The sequence below is a fragment of the Ambystoma mexicanum genome, chromosome 4q (assembly GCF_040938575.1).
Source record: "Ambystoma mexicanum isolate Mex_15411 chromosome 4q, UKY_AmexF1_1, whole genome shotgun sequence".
NCBI lineage: Eukaryota > Metazoa > Chordata > Amphibia > Caudata > Ambystomatidae > Ambystoma > Ambystoma mexicanum.
Window position 1 is genome coordinate 1,315,482,454 of NC_090928.1, and position 15,503 is coordinate 1,315,497,956.

The 15,503-nt window shown below is 48.9% G+C and overlaps 1 protein-coding gene across 1 annotated transcript in view; it reads right to left on the reverse strand.

Moving 5' to 3' along the window:
* The window catches only part of LOC138467406 (zinc finger protein 850-like), a 451,188-nt gene that overhangs the window by 14,998 nt on the left and 420,687 nt on the right, over positions 1-15,503 (reverse strand). Inside the window, exon 4 of the mRNA XM_069607355.1 lies at positions 13,549-14,002. Coding sequence (XP_069463456.1) covers positions 13,549-14,002 — 454 coding nt within the window. The remainder of the gene's footprint in view (positions 1-13,548; positions 14,003-15,503) is intronic.

Here is a 15,503-nt window from a genome sequence, read left to right on the forward strand (position 1 = left end):
TAGAGTTAGACTCTGAATTACCAGCCTCATGATCATTTTCCACATTTCCTGGGATAGTAGGTCTGACAGGCCTAGTACCCAAACTTTGATTATTCAAATGTCTTGCAGTTAGTTCATTTTTCTTTCCTTTAACAGGGAGATTCCGGACTTTACACATTTCTTTCCATTGCTCTACTGTTAAAATCATCAGGGCTTCCTGTCTGAAGTTATCCATATCTGGCATGTTACAACTCTAATGGAGTTTAGCCGTGTGAAGGTTTTTAGTTGAGCAAAAGTAAATTCTTAGTGTAACAACTCTACAATATATCCTCACCGACTGCCACCAGTGTTAGGTAAAGTTTGTATGCAGTTCCCTCTGGGAACACTACAAACAACTCTGACTACAGGTATAGGGAACCCAACCCACGCGCCCTCAAACACTTGTGTATGGGCGTTATAAATGCCATATCATGTCATATCATATCATATCATAACCTTTGGTATAAGCTTGTACTACACAGTTTTGGTAGCGTGTTGAGCAGCCAGGCTTATCTCAAGAGGGGTCAATGTGAGCTGTAGGGGAGTTATACAGAGATTCACAGTGACAAGTATTTAAATAAAATCTTACACTCAAGGTTTCTTGAATAAACAATTATTAATTTATCAGTCAGTTAGAATAAGCCTTCTTCAGAAGGAAGCAATATAATAGTAACACACAAGTACACCTCCATACTGTAACTCTAAGTTTCAAAATCAGTAGATACCCCTTTGGGATGGCCCACAGACACAACCTACACCCTCAGGTGACTTCAATAGCTAGGGTGCTGGGGACATTAATATCTTACTGTTTGCATTTAGGATGCTGTTATAAGTTGGTAAAAGGAAAAGATTATTAGAACAACAAGAGACCACAATTATTCTTAAGCAGGCAAATATGTGTGTATCCCCACAGCAGAGTCATTCAGTATAACAGGCGAGGCCAAAATCAATAGGCAAAAATCTTATTTAGGATGAAGCACTTCTCTGGTAGGTAAGTAAAAAAGTCTTTGCACTGGGCCTCATCACGAGTTTGGCGGTAACCCTTAAATGCGGTGGTAGCGCTATTACCACCGCATCTAAGGGTCGCCAGATCATGGCCTTGGCGGATTTCCCCCCAGCTCTGAGCTGGGGGGAAATCCACAGCAAATTTTCCGATTTTCGGCACTATTACCGCCGGCGGGAAATTGGGCCCAATGCAGAATGAGGAATTCCTGAATAGGCCCAATGGGGAATGAGCACTAACCGTTCTGCCAAACACGTTGGCGGTAGGGCTAATAGCGCCGGCGGTAATAGCACCGGCGTTACCGCCCAACTCGTGATGAGGCCCACAGTGTTTTAGAAGTCTTTGAAGAAAAGAAGAATCAAATGTCGGGCCACAAGCGGTTAGGCTTGTGAGTAGTAGAAGATGCAAGCAACTCTATGTTAGGCAGAAACCTGTGCAGTTCCCTCTGGGACCACTGCAAAAGATTTAGGACTACAGGTGTTTGGCAGTAAACCCAATTGGTAGCAGTCTGCACCACCCAGATTTACCTGGTAGCTGTGGCTGAGCAGTCAGACTTCTCTCAAGAGGAGTTAGGCAGTATATGGAGTATACAAGATATGGCAATTTACACAATAGGACAAGCAGACACGGATCAGAGCTTGGGTGTAAAGATATATAATTATTTATTTAAAAACACATCTATGGAAAATACACTGGCACTAATATGGCAAACAACTTCAATCACAGTTACTATGAGTATATATCAATCCCAGCACAATATTTCGACATGTCTAGGTTCAAAGACACCACTTATTTGCAGACAGAGGTGAGTGCTTAACCTAGATGGCACTCTAGTATTCATTAGAGAGGGAGAGAAAAGGGCAGGGTATGAAACAAACTCAGTACCAACACTTTTACGAAGCAAATGCAAGGCAAGCAAGGCAGGGTCTACTGTAGATCACAAAGTTCAGAGGCCAGGCCCACTCGGCGGTATGTCCCAAAAGTATCACAGTGGAAATGCACTTCAAGTCTTTGTAGCAAAATGTCACAGAAAGGTTGGACCAGTTTTAGAACAAAAGATAAGAAGGTCTGGGGGCGACCCAGTGGAAAGGTAAGGATATAAGACACCTCACGCTAACCGTCACAAGGGAAGCCAGGCGGACACAGTACCTCGAGAGTGAAGAGACAGCTCCAGCGGGGGCAGTTGTTCCTGGTGGTGGATGCAAGTTGGGGCTTTGCCAGAAGAAGAGATGATCTCGTCGTAGAGGAAAGTTGGAGATCGTTGCACCACCAGGGAAGAGACCAGCCGCGGAGTGCTCAGTCACAAGGCACCACCTTTTGGTCGCGGTACAGTGGTTAGTGGCTATCCGGTTGCTGGGGTGCTCAGCACGGGCAATTCGCCCACTAGACGTCCTGGAAGCGAAGAAAAGGCAAGGGACTGGTTGTTTCCACCAGTCAAAGGGAAGAAGACTCTCCAGCAGGGAGATCTCCTCTGTCGTTGGGAAGTGGTGAGTCGGTTCAGCAGGGCTCCACCGGAGGTGTCGTCGTTGCAGGTCGGCTCAGCTTTACCCTCGTTGGATTCTTAGGTCCTGTGGCGACTTCTGAAGTTCCAGTCCCAAAAGCCCTGCTTTTATGCAGAAAACCCCCATTCATTCAGCCTAGCTGTCAATCAAACATGCTAAGTGGTGAGCGGGGCGGCTCATCACTTGGGCCAATCACACCAGAGTGCGACTTGAGTTGGCAAGGCAACTCAGTCCAGGGTGCCTAAACCCCCTCCCACACCCCCTGTTGTACCCAGACAGAATGGCACCGCTCTGGAGGGCTTCTGTGCAGAAGCCCGCCAAAAGTGGGACAAAGGGCTCAACCTTTGGTTTGGAGTTACAGAGGCGAACACATACGCCATTTTAAAAACCGAGTTCTGGCAGAAAATACCAACCGGTGAATTTATTTTAATTAATGTGAAAAAAGTATTAGCCTCGAACAATGGGAAAATCCCATAGGAATATATTTGCGGTCGAATATAAAAAGTATCCACTGCCACCAGCCAAAACTCAACGAGGGGGGACGGGTCAGTGCCCCCTCGAATAACAGACCCAGGGGTAATCAAATTACCCCTACTAGTACGTCCACAATAGGATGGTTTGTACTGGTTCTGTTAGTAAATTTAGGTCTAGTAAAGCCAATGGTGACTTTACGTGCCCTGGGAGACAGTAGTCAGTCCCAGGGTCTGGAGTCTATGGTGGGGGTCACCTAGGACACCCCAGTGTTACGGCACAGAGGGTGCTGTGTAACACACATAGCAAAACACGTGAGACCCTACAGAGTAAAAGACCCCATAGCCCATAGAACACATTAACATTCAAAGAAATACCACAAATCATGTCCAAGAGTGGGAGAAAGAGAGTCTCACTCTTAGCAGGATGAAAAAAACAAACTCCAGAAATCCAGCAAAGCTGCTGGGGGACTCACTAGGTTAGGAAATTCAGCCTAAACAGAGAATTCTCCCTAACACTCTACAATGAGAGGTAAGTTATCTCAGACTTTGTACAGTATCTTTGAATTGAGGAAAAGTGCAGCAGATGCCTTCTGTTCCTGTGCAGCTCTGCATATCTCACTGTTCCTGGGTCTCAGTTGTGTGGACAAGAGGGAGGGCTTCTGGGGACTCCTGCACTGCAAGGGGACAGTCACCGCTCGCAACCGGCAATCTTCAAATCAGTGGCTCTTCAGTGTTTCAGCTCCTCGCGTCTACCTCAAATAGCAACACTGCGGTTCCTGGCTGTCAAGATGGACTTTCCTTGATTCTGGGGTCCCGCATTCTGTTGAGGTGGCTCAGGCTCGGTCAGTCAATGATTAATCTTGGGCTCTGCCCCATTGATAAAATGCACACTCCATTCTAACAGCGACAATTCCCATAAAATTACATTGCAGCCCCCTTTCTTGGAACAGTGAAATGCTCCTTTCTCCTCCATGCACCGATGCATTGCACTTTGCCACAGCAATCTGTTGGGGCTAATGTACAGTGGATAAATAGTCTCTCCAAGCCACGATTTCAGGAACAGCTGTGGTTGATGAACAGATGTGTAAGATTACCAATAATAAGCAACCCCTCTTTGCTATCCATCAATACCTCATAGAAACACTTTCTCACATTCACAGACCACTCTGACCACATCCCTTGACCCTCAGCGCCTTCTAATGCTTCCTCCCCATGTACGCAATGAACCTGTGTGTTCCGATTTCTTCTGCAAGCGTATGGAGAAAATAAAGCCTTTTTTTTGTTGCACCACTAGACCAGTTTAAAACATCGCTACGTGCTTGATCATTTTCTTTTCAGTCCCACCTTGCCCTGGTTACTGGTTTCTTGTCATCTCAATGGCTGCTGCTTCTTTTGCTGTGATGCACACTTTCAAGATGAGCTTTCACTTTCATAAACATTTCTCTACGACAGCCCTTGAGTCCAGCATGTGCTTTAGGAAATGAGCTCCTTTCTCTCCCTAATCACTCTTGATACTGCGGTTGGACGTTTTTTATGTCAAGTATTTGAGGTGTTTAAAGTGAATTTTAAAATAATGCATAAAACTGTCCATAAATACATATCTAATGATCAACCCTAGGTAGCACGTGTGGAATTTGTGGAGAGTGCAGCCCCCTTGAGGCTTCACGGACACTGCAGTATCTTTATTATAAACAGATTTCATGGATGGGCCGGATTTTTCGAGGCCTGTACCTGCTCTGTGTACTACATTTTTTTTCTATTGTTATAGTTGAAATTAAAAAGGAATACCAACCTTTCAATTCATGCTGTTATAATAGACATTTCAGAGTGATACAAAGTACATTTTAAAAAAAACGATACAAAATACTTTACATAAAAGACTTGCATTAAATGAAGTAGTACACGTGATAAAATGGTAAACGTAAGATAACAATCATTTCTAATAATAACCGTCAAGATTCTGAATATGCAAGTTACTGGCTAGGTTCAATACGTTATGCTATATTTATTGATAAAAGAAATGGAACAACTGCAATTCATGCCGCAGTATTTCAGGTGTTACAATCCTAAGATCTTTGAAGTGCAGTTTCAAATACAGGGTTTGCTTGTCTGCTAGCCTAGGACACATAGATGCTTTAATGTTGCAGGTTGGTCTGTTTTTCGACAGAATCTACACACATTATCAGACTTGGGTATACATTTTCGGTTAGCCAAAACATCTTTTGTTGGCCATAGATTGAATCGAAATTGTAAAAAGGCATTTCTGTAAGCCGGTGATGGAAACTTGACTAGGTATGACTCAGGCACACATAAAATGTGTGTCGTGCATAATTGGTGAGTGTGAATCCAGTCCTACTGCCAAAGATTTTGATGGGCACGTGTCAGGTTTGACGAGATGTCTGCTGTTGCCATGATGCCCATAGTTTGGCGTCTCCATGTTTTTATGAAGCAATGTTTGGAGGACATTACATGGGCTGACAAAATATGTAAAAAGGATCCTGGTTTGGGAGATAAACATTTTCTACCTAGGCAACATAGTTTCCAGACAGTAGACCTAATTTGTGTCTAATTATACACATAGGTTGAGTTAGTGGTAAAGGGAGAGCACGCTTCCAAAACATCCCTTCTAGTCTGAGCCGATGCTTCCGGTCTCCAAGCTTTTTTCTTGGCACCATACAGGATTGTGGGCTCTACTTTCTGATTATAGAATTTTAATAATGCTAAACTAGAGAATTTTCCGTACTTAGGACCTCATCACGAGTTGGGCAGTAACGCTGGCGCTATTAGCACCAGCGCTATTACCCTACCGCCAAACCGCCCGGCGCTATTAGCGCCAGATCACGGGTTTGGCAGAACAGTTAGTGCCCATTCCCCATTGGGCCAATTCGGGAATTCCTCATTCCCCATTGAGCCCAATGGGGAAAATTCGTGCTCTTATCACTGGCGGATTTCCCGCCGGCAGTAATCGCGCCGAAAATAGGCAAATTTGACACAGATTTCCCCCCATCTCTGAGCTAGGGGGAAATCCGAGAACGCCATGATCTGGCGGACCGTTAAATGCGGCGGTAATAGCGCTACTGCCACATTTTAAGGGTTACCGCCAGACTCGTGATGAGGCCCTTAGAGCAGATAATGTGAGTTTGTGCGATCAACATTAGCAATTTTCTCTTAAGCTCCGTAAAATAGTTAAGGTCAGAGCTATGGTTATTCATGTTTAAACCCAAGTAGCGATATTCATTTACTGTTCCGTGCAGGGACCATTTGAAAGAGCACTTTTCATTTTGTCTCTTGCAGCCACAGTACAAAACCTTAGTTTTTTCTAGATTAACTGGTAGGAAATTATGTCAATGATAATTTCCTAAGGCAGTGAAGAGATTTTGCAGGCCGCTTGGGTAAAAAACAAGGGCATCCGCATAAAATAGCCCTGGTATGATCTGCTGGCCTAGTTTAGTAGAATCAGAAATAAATGTTCATGCCAGAAATTAAAGTTAAATAATGCGGATTCCAAAATCCATCCTTGTTTCCGTCCTCTAAAAGGTGGAGATAGGGGAGGAGAATTTGCCATCTAGAGTTCACCGGATTTGGACTGTCGTATTGGTGCATAGCTGTCAAATCAATGTTTGCCTAGTTTGCCCCTCCCCTGGCAGCCATCTTCAGAGTTGGTAGCACGTAAAAGTGGGAGTAGGACCAAGAGAAGAGCCGCACGGGGGCAGGCGGGAGGGTTTGCATGTGAATACATGCCAGACCCATGCTGGAGAACAACAGTTACAGGTAAGTAACTTGTTCTTTCTTCAGCACGGGGTCTGGCATGGATTCACATGCTCATGAATAAAGAATACATAGCAGTACACACATGCACAACCACGGTAGGTGGCAAGGCTCAACATTAAGCATCTCATACCTCCTCACCAGGCTCACCTTCAGGTGAACAGGTTGCACAGCACTGCTTGCCTGACTCTGGGCTCCTCCCTGGAATCCCGATCGAAGCAGTAGAACTTTGTGAAGGTGTGCATCGGCCTCCATGTAGCAGCCCTGCAGATGTCAAGCAGGGGCACACCAGATAAGAACACCATAGTTGCTGCGATCGCTCTGGTCGAATGGGCTCTCGGACGGCCAAGCAACGGTCGGTTTACCAACCGGTGACAATGGGTGATGCAGCCAGAGAGCCACCTGGAAATGGAAGCCTTGGAGAGGGCCTTCGCATAGTTCACATGGCCAAAGTTCACAAAAAGTTTTGACGTCTTCCGGAAACTCTTTGTGCCGTCCACATACAACTTCAGCGCTCTAGCCACATCCACCGAGTGCAAAGTCCTCTCAGCCAGCGACGAAGGCGCCGGGAAGAATACAGGTAACACCAAGGGCTCGTTTAGATGAAAGTCTGACGGCACCTTGGGCATGAAGGAGGGGGGCATCCGTAGCACTACCCTTGTCTCGTGGAATGTCAAATAAGGTGGCTTACAAGAGAGGGCCTGGATCTCTCCCACTCGTCATGCGGAGGTAATGGCCACAAGAAAAGTTGTTTTCCACAACAAAAATGTTAATGGCGCCGAATGCATAGTCTCGAACGGAGAACCCATGAGCCTAGTAAGCATCACATTGAACTCCCACGCCGGGGCTAGAGCCTACACAGGCGGGAACGAGCGAAATAGTCCTTTGACGAACTCCTTGACCAATTGATGTGACCATAAGGATGATAGTCCAGGAGATCTGGTGTAGCGGGAGATAGCCGCCAGATGAACTTTGATGGAAGCATGGGCCAGTCCTGCCTTGGCAAACGACAACAAATACGGAAGCACCTGTAGAGCAGTGACTCGTAGAGGTTCGATCTTCTGAGTATGGCACCAAACAAGAAACCTCTTCCACTTGTGCCCGTAGCATTTGAGGGTAGATGAAGTTCTGGCCTTGGCGAGCACCTCCTTACAATCCGCTCGGAGATCATAACCCCCATATTCTAGTGCTGCAGGAGCCAAGCCTTCAGGTTCTGCGATCCTGGATCGTGGTGCAGAATCGCGCCCCCTTCCCTGGCAAGAAGATCTGCGACTGCTGGAAGCTTGACTGGAGGGGGCGCTGACATGTCCAGAAGGTCTGGGTACCATATCTTTCTCAGCCACGCCGGTGCAACGAGGATCATCATGCACCGGGACCGTCTGAGTTGAGTGACTAATCGAAGAAGCAACAGCAACAGAGGGAACGCATATAGAAAAAGGCTGTCCCAGTGGAAAGGGAATGCGTCCCCATGCCCCCCGGCTAGGAAAACCTGCTGGCGAACCTTCGGCACTTGGTGTTCGTCGCCATCGCAAACCGATCGATCTGGGGATTGCCCCATCTGCAGAACAGGCGATCCTCTTGGTCCTGCTGAAGTTCCCAGTCGTGGCAGGAGCGCAACTCCCTGCTGAGAGAGTCGGCGACTGTGTCCTTCACTCCTGCCAGATGAAATAGGATGAGAAACATCCCCTGGGCTACAGCCTAGTGCCAAAGATCCTGCGCCTCTTTGGAGAGTGCTGGGGATCTGGTTCACCCCTGCTTCCTGATATACAACATCATGGTGGTGTTGTCTGTGAAGACCCGTACCACCTTGCCCTTGAGGGACGGAAGGAAGGATTTGAGGGCCCAAAACACTGCCCGCAGCTCCAACACGTTGATGTGCAACGACTTCTCCTCCGGTAGCCACATGCCTCTTGCAGGAAGGCTTCCGGTGTGCGCTCTCCATCCTTCCAGGGAGGTGCCCGTCGTGACCGTCTCCTGATGAGGTGGGGTCTGGAAATCTGCGCCTGCAGACAAATGTGCGCGCACTCCCCACCGCTGTATCGCTCGACGGAAACTCTTGTTGAGTGTGATCTTGTCCTCGAAGCTTCCCGAAACTTGCAACCAATGGGCGTTGAGGAACGCCTGCAGTGGACGCATCCGTAGCCTGCACAGCCGAATGAGGTATATGCATGACGACATCATGCCGAGCAGGGACTTGATGGACCTCACCCATGCGATCTTCAGGGCCAACAGCCGTTGTACCTTGCCCAAGATGGCCACTATCCTCTCCTCTGACGGAGACACCAGGCACAACACTATGTTGAGTCAGGATCCCAGACACCACATGTCCTGCGATAGTTCACCGAGAACCCCACATCCATCAGGAGTTGGACGGTCCTCGCCGTGTGTTCGACGGCGATGTCCTTTGAGCTTGCCCGGATTAGCCAGTCGTCTGGGTAAGGGTACACGTGGATCCCTCTTAGACGCAGCTGCACCACCACCGGCGCCAGGCACTTGGTGAAAACTCTTGGCGCCGACTTCAATCCGAAGGGAAGGGCCCTGAACTGGTAATGTTGCGTGTTAGGCAGAAACCTGTGCAGTTCCCTTAGGGACCACTGCAAAAGATTTAGGACTGCAGGTGGTTGGCAGTAAACCCAATTGGTAGCAGTCTGTACCACCCAGATTTACCTGGCAGCTGTGGCTGAGCACTCAGACTTCTCTCAAGATGAGTTAGGCAGTATTATAGAGTATACAAAATAGGTACAGAGATACAGTAGCACAAGCAAACACTGACCAGAGCTTTGGTGTAAAAGTATATAATTATTTATTTAAAGACACACTTGTAAATTACACTAGCACAAAAAGAGGTAAGTAAATTCAACACCCAGTCACTATTATATATATACAACCCTAATTACTTATTAGACAAGTCTTAGTGAGAAACACCACTTATTTTCAGACAGAGGTGAGCGCTTAACCTAAGATGACACTCTAATAAGTTATAGAAAAAGGGAGGGAAAAGGCAGAGTTATGAAAGCACACAATTTCAATACTTTTCAAAGAACCACAGTGAGGCAGGTTAGGCAAGGTCTACTGGAGCGCAAGGAAGTTCAAATGCCAGGCCCACTCTTATAGAGAGCAAGCAAAATGTGTCCAGGATCACACAGTGGGGTTATGCCCAAAGAGTCTTTGTAGATAGTTCACAAATGATTGAGATCAAGTCAGGAAAAGTTAGTTAACAGGCCCCAGGCTAACCCAGGTTAGAAAGTCGAGGATTTACTGTCACCCCGAACGATCTGTCGCAAGGGAAGCCAGGCAGGACACAGTACCTGAAATGGGAAGAACGCTCCAGCGGGGGCAGTTGTTCCTGCAGGGGGTGCAAATCGGTGTTTCATCCAGAGGAAGAGGAGGTCTCAACGTGGAGGAAAGATGAAGGTCGTTGCACTGCCAGGGAAGAAACCAGCCGCAGAGTTTTCCGGTTCAAGGTACTACCCTTTTCTTCGCGGTAGTGGTAAACCGTGGTATTCCGGTTGCCGGGGTGCTTGGCAGAGGCAAGGCGGCCATGGGATGGTCCAGGAATGCTAAAAAAAAGGGCAAACTGGTTATCCCCACCAGTCAAAGGAAGAAGACACTCCGGACTGGAGATCTCCCCTGTCGTCAGGAAAAGTGGTGAGATGGTTCAGCAGGGCTCCACCAGTGGTGTTGTCTTTGCAGGTCAGCTTGGATTCTCCCTCCTCGGATTCTTTAGGTCCTGTGGCGACTTCTGAAGTTCCAGTCCCCAAAGTCCTGCTTTTATGCAGAAAACCCCCATTCATCAGTCCTAGCTGTCACTCAAACATGCTAAGTGGTGAGCCGGACGACTCACCACTGGGCCAATCACACCAGAGTGCGACTTGAGTTGCCAAGGCAACTCAGTCCAGGGTGCCTAAACCCCCTCCCTCAACCCTGTGGTACCCAGACAGAGTGGCAACACTTTTGGAGGCTTCCGTGGAAGGGCTCGACTTGGGTTGGAGTCACAGAAGCGAACACAAACGCCATTTTGGAACCGAGTTTCGGCAAAAAATACCAACCGGTGAATTTATATTAATTTAATAAACCAGCGGTATGTTCGAGGCTATATTAAAAAGTGGTAGCCTCGAACAATGGGAAAATCCCATAGGAATATATTCGCGGTCGAATATAAAAAGTAGTATCCACTGCCACCAGCTAAAACTCGGTCGGGGGGGACTGGACAGTGCCCCCTCGAATAACAGACCCCGGGGCAATCGAATTGCCCCGACCAGTACGTCCACAATATGATGGTTTGTACTGGTTCTGTTCACAATTTGAGACTAGTAAAGCCAATGGTGACTTTACATGCCCTGGGTGACAGTAGTCAGTCCCAGGGTATGGAGTCTATGGTGGGGATCCTCTAGGACGCCCCAGTGTTACGGCACGGAGGGTGCGGTGTAACACACATAGTAAAACATATGAGACCCTATGGAGTAAAAGACCCCATAGCCCATAAAACACATACAAAGTCAAAGGAACACCTCAAATCATGTCTAAGAGTGGGAGAAAAAGAGTCTCACTCTTAGCAGGAGAAAAAATAAACCCCAAAAATCCAGCAAAGCTGCTGGGGGACACACTAGGTTTGGGAAACTAGCCTTTACAGAGAATTCTCCCTAACATTGCCCTTGAACCACAACGCGTAGGAACTTGCAGTGGCCCTTGTGTACGGGGATGTGAAAATAGGCATCTTCCAAGTCCAGCGACGATAGGAAATCCCCCTCTTCCTGCTGTTCTAGCACGTGCTGAAGAATCACCATGTTAAGCAGAATCCTGTGCAGTTCCCTTAGGGAGCACTGCAGAAGATTAAGACTACAGGTGTATGCAATAATTCCCCTTTGGTATCAGTCTGTACCACAAAGATTTATTTGGTAGCTGTGGCTAAGCAGTCAGACTTATCTCAAGAGGGAGATGAGCAGTATTCAGGGTTTACACATTAGGACTACAGTACTATGGAACACGGATACACTGACCAAATCATTTTACACACTCTGATGTTCACACACAAATCACTATTATTAAAGCAAGTTAAATCAGTCGGGAAAAGTATACACAACTCCCTAATTAAATTGTAGACAAGTTTGAGCAAGAGTGAAAACTGAGCAAAACGGCACAGTGTAAACCAAGCAGAAATAGCACTCTAACAATTTCTCAGAAGGCAGGGAAAGGACAAGTTATACAGGCTTAGACTCTTTAACACACCAGCAACACTTCCCAAGTAGATTGTGAACAAGTTAGGCGAGGCAATACTTTTGCATATGCAATACTGAGTTGAAAACCGAGCAAAATGGCACTTCACAAGTTTAAAAAGGGGAAGGAAAAAAGGTGGTTATAAGAGTTAGGTGCACCAACATATTTCTAGGTAAGAAGCAATCTAGAGAAGGCAGTTGTAACAGATTTAGTCAGAGTCAATAGGCCTGTGCCAGGGTCAATGGTACAAGGCAATGTGCCCAGGATCAAACTGTTCTAGTAGCTGCAGTCAAGTCTTTGTTTAACAATATGAAAAGGTGGTTGCAGAAGGTGAAAGACAATGTTAGATGATAGGGGCGGCCAACCCAGTAGGTAAGTAAAGGATTTAAAACACCTTTAGCGATACCCAACAAAACGGGAGGCCTGGCGGACCAATGTACCTTAAAAGTGGAAGAGGCTCCTGCGGTGGCAGTAGTTCCTGGCAGTTCCTGCACTTCGGCAGATCCAGCAGAGGAAGAGAGACTCTCGTCGTGGAGGAAGGTTCGAGTTACTGCACTGCCCAGGGATGAAACCAGCTGCGGTGATGCCAAAACAAATAAAAGGTACGCTCCTTTAAATCGTAGTCGTGGTGGACGGGTGCCTGGCTATCCGGTCTCCGAGCAAGGCAGGTTCTGGAAGGTGATTGGCGAACTGGTTGGCCCCACCAACTCAAGGGAAGAAGACTATTGCAGAGGAACATCTTCTCAAGTCGTTGGAGAAAAGTAGTGAGGATCTGCAGCAGGGATTCACCAGTGGTTCAGTCACTGCAGATGTCTTCAGCTTCTCTCCTCTTTGGTTTCTTAGTTCCAGTGGCAACGTCTTGTCCTCCAGTCCTCAGGACCCTGCTTTTATGCAGCAAGACCCCCATTCATACAGCCTAGCTGTCACTCACACAGTGGGGTGGTTCTCCTGGCGGGAGAACCCCCCAGCCTATCAGGGCAGAGTGTGACTTGGGTTGCGTAGGCAACCCTGTCCAGGGTGCCTATTCCCCCTTCCACACATCCTGTCTAACCTAGACTCAGTGGCGCCGAAAGGAGGGCTTCTGTGCAGAAGCCCGCCAAAAGGACGAACAAAGGATCCCTGACCTGGGTTAGGATTATAGAGAAAGACACGAGAAAGAAATAATATTAAAGTTCTGGCAATAAAAACCACTGGTGGTATATGGGGTCACTTCCATTGGAACTCTAGGGTTTCTCCATGGGAGAGAGTGTGCAGCACCCAACAGTCAGTGGAGATGGTCTTCCACACGCTGACGAAGTTTGCCAGCTGGCCTCCCACCGGGGTGCACGGGTGAGGGCTCGACTCCACTGCCAGTTCTATCCTGTTTTGACATCGAAGCGCCGCCTTGGCGACGACGACGTCCACCTCCAGATTTGGCACGGCTCCTTTAGGTCTCCTGGGACGACGAGTGGGAGCGTTGACGGTAGGATGAAGCACCTCCCCCAAGTCCTTTGGGAGAACCTTGGGATTTTCCTCTGGAAGTCCGAAAGGACAGCCGTCATTGCTAAAGTGTGCCCAAGGCACGAGCCGTCTCAGTGTCTGCCTTGATGGCCTGAAGAGACTTGTCCACAGTCTTCCTGAACAAATTGTCCCTGTCGAAGGGCATGTCCAACACCTTCGACTGGATATCCTGGCGGAAATTAGTGGCCCACAGCCAGCCCCGCCGACGAAGGCAAACGTTGTTGCCCATTTGGCGGAACCCTGTGTCAGCGATGTCTGTGGCCACTGTAATGGCGTGGGCCGATGCCACCTCTCCGTCCTGTAGGATCTCCAATGCTGCAGCCCTCTTGTCATCGGGAAGGAAGTCCAGGAGGGGGTCGATCTTAAACCAAAGCTCCCTGTCGTAATGCACCACAATGGCAAGAGTGTTTGCAGCCTTGATGGTCATCACTGCCGACGTGATCACTCTTCGCCCCATGGCATCTAACTTGTTACAGCCATCGAGGAGGCACCCGAAGCTTTCTTCTTGGCCGCCACCGAAACTACAGAGTCCGGAGACGGCTGGGACCGTAAACACTTGGGCGCAAAGTCCGGCACACTGTATTTCTTTAATGATCTCTCTTCGCCGGGGCCGAGGAAGGATTCTTCATGAGGGACAACCCCTCGTACCAAATGTCATCCAAGCGCGGGATGGAAAGCACGGTCTTCCTCTTTGCCTTGCGGCACTGGTAAAGGAAACCCTCTTTCTTCTTCTCCTCAGGGACTAGTTGGAACAACTCCAAGGCCCTCAAGATCATGGTGTGGAGCGAGCCTATCTCGTCAGGCGGTGAAGATCTGGGCGGCGGAGTCGGGAGATCCTCCAATCCGCCGTTGTTGCCCGTGCCCATCATTGCCGTGTCTGGATCCGTCTCATCCCTCGGGGGGGCGGAGGGGAGAGGGAGGCGAAGGGTGGAAAGGAGAAGGGTGAACTCTCCTCTTCTTGGATGGTGGTTCTTCAGATGGTCCCGGCGCTGCGGGTGGGGCCACCGGCGCAAGAGGCATCCTCGTCTGGATCTCCGAGCATAGGGAATGCAGAGCAGTGAGAATGTTCACCGAGATATCCCCAGGTGGTTGCTGAGGTGGCTGTGGCGACGGAGGCGAGGGCGATTGCGGCTGTTCCTCCAAGCCCTCACCGCCCTGTTGCTCCTCGTCGTCACCTTAGTCGTCGCCCTCGTCGGGATCCTTCCTGTTGGGCCTGCTCTCAACGCATCGTTCCTTCTGGAAGGTCTGGAGGTTGGTAAGCTCCTCCTCTGAGGAGATATCTGTGTCCTGGAGGGCTACCGTGCCCGCCCCTTCTCTGCAACCAAAGGAGACGGTTTAGGTGAAATGATAGGCATCATCTTCTCCGGGGTCTTGTCAACAGGCTCAAAACAGAGCTCCGTCCTGGCAGACAGGCATTCTCTTGCCTTCGGGGTCATGCCCTGCGGATCCGCCTCGGCGGCCTTCGCGAGTGATGCCACCACTCCTTCAATAGAACCCTGTGCCTTCATCTGATGTACCTGGGCCTTCACGCCCTTGGCCGAGCCTGAGGCCTTCACCTTAGGGGGAGGGTGTGAGTCCCGCTCCCCCTTGGTCTTCTCTGTAGGGCCTGTATGTGTCTTCTCCAAGAGCTTGCCCGGATGGTCCGACTTCCTCTTCTTTAAGGATCCTGAGCGCTGGCTCGTGGTCGAAAGCGCTGGAGATGCTGTACTCGTCCTGGCCATCGTGGGTCACGTCGCAACGGCACCCCCGGTGGCAGTGGACTTGCGGTGCTTAGCCTTATGTTGGGTCCCCGCGGGAGGGGCGCCGTCAAAGGTCTTAGAAGACCACTCAACTTTCATCTTCTGTGCAGGGGAGGCATGCTGCCGGGACTCACCGAGAGCAGGGGCCCTGGCCTGCAGCCACTCGTTAAGACGCTTGCGCCGATCGTTCAGCGTGCAGGGTACCATCTCCTGACAAGATGCACAGTCATCGTCCCGGTGCGTCAGGTCCGAGTGCAGGCAGTAAAGGCACAGGGAATGTCCG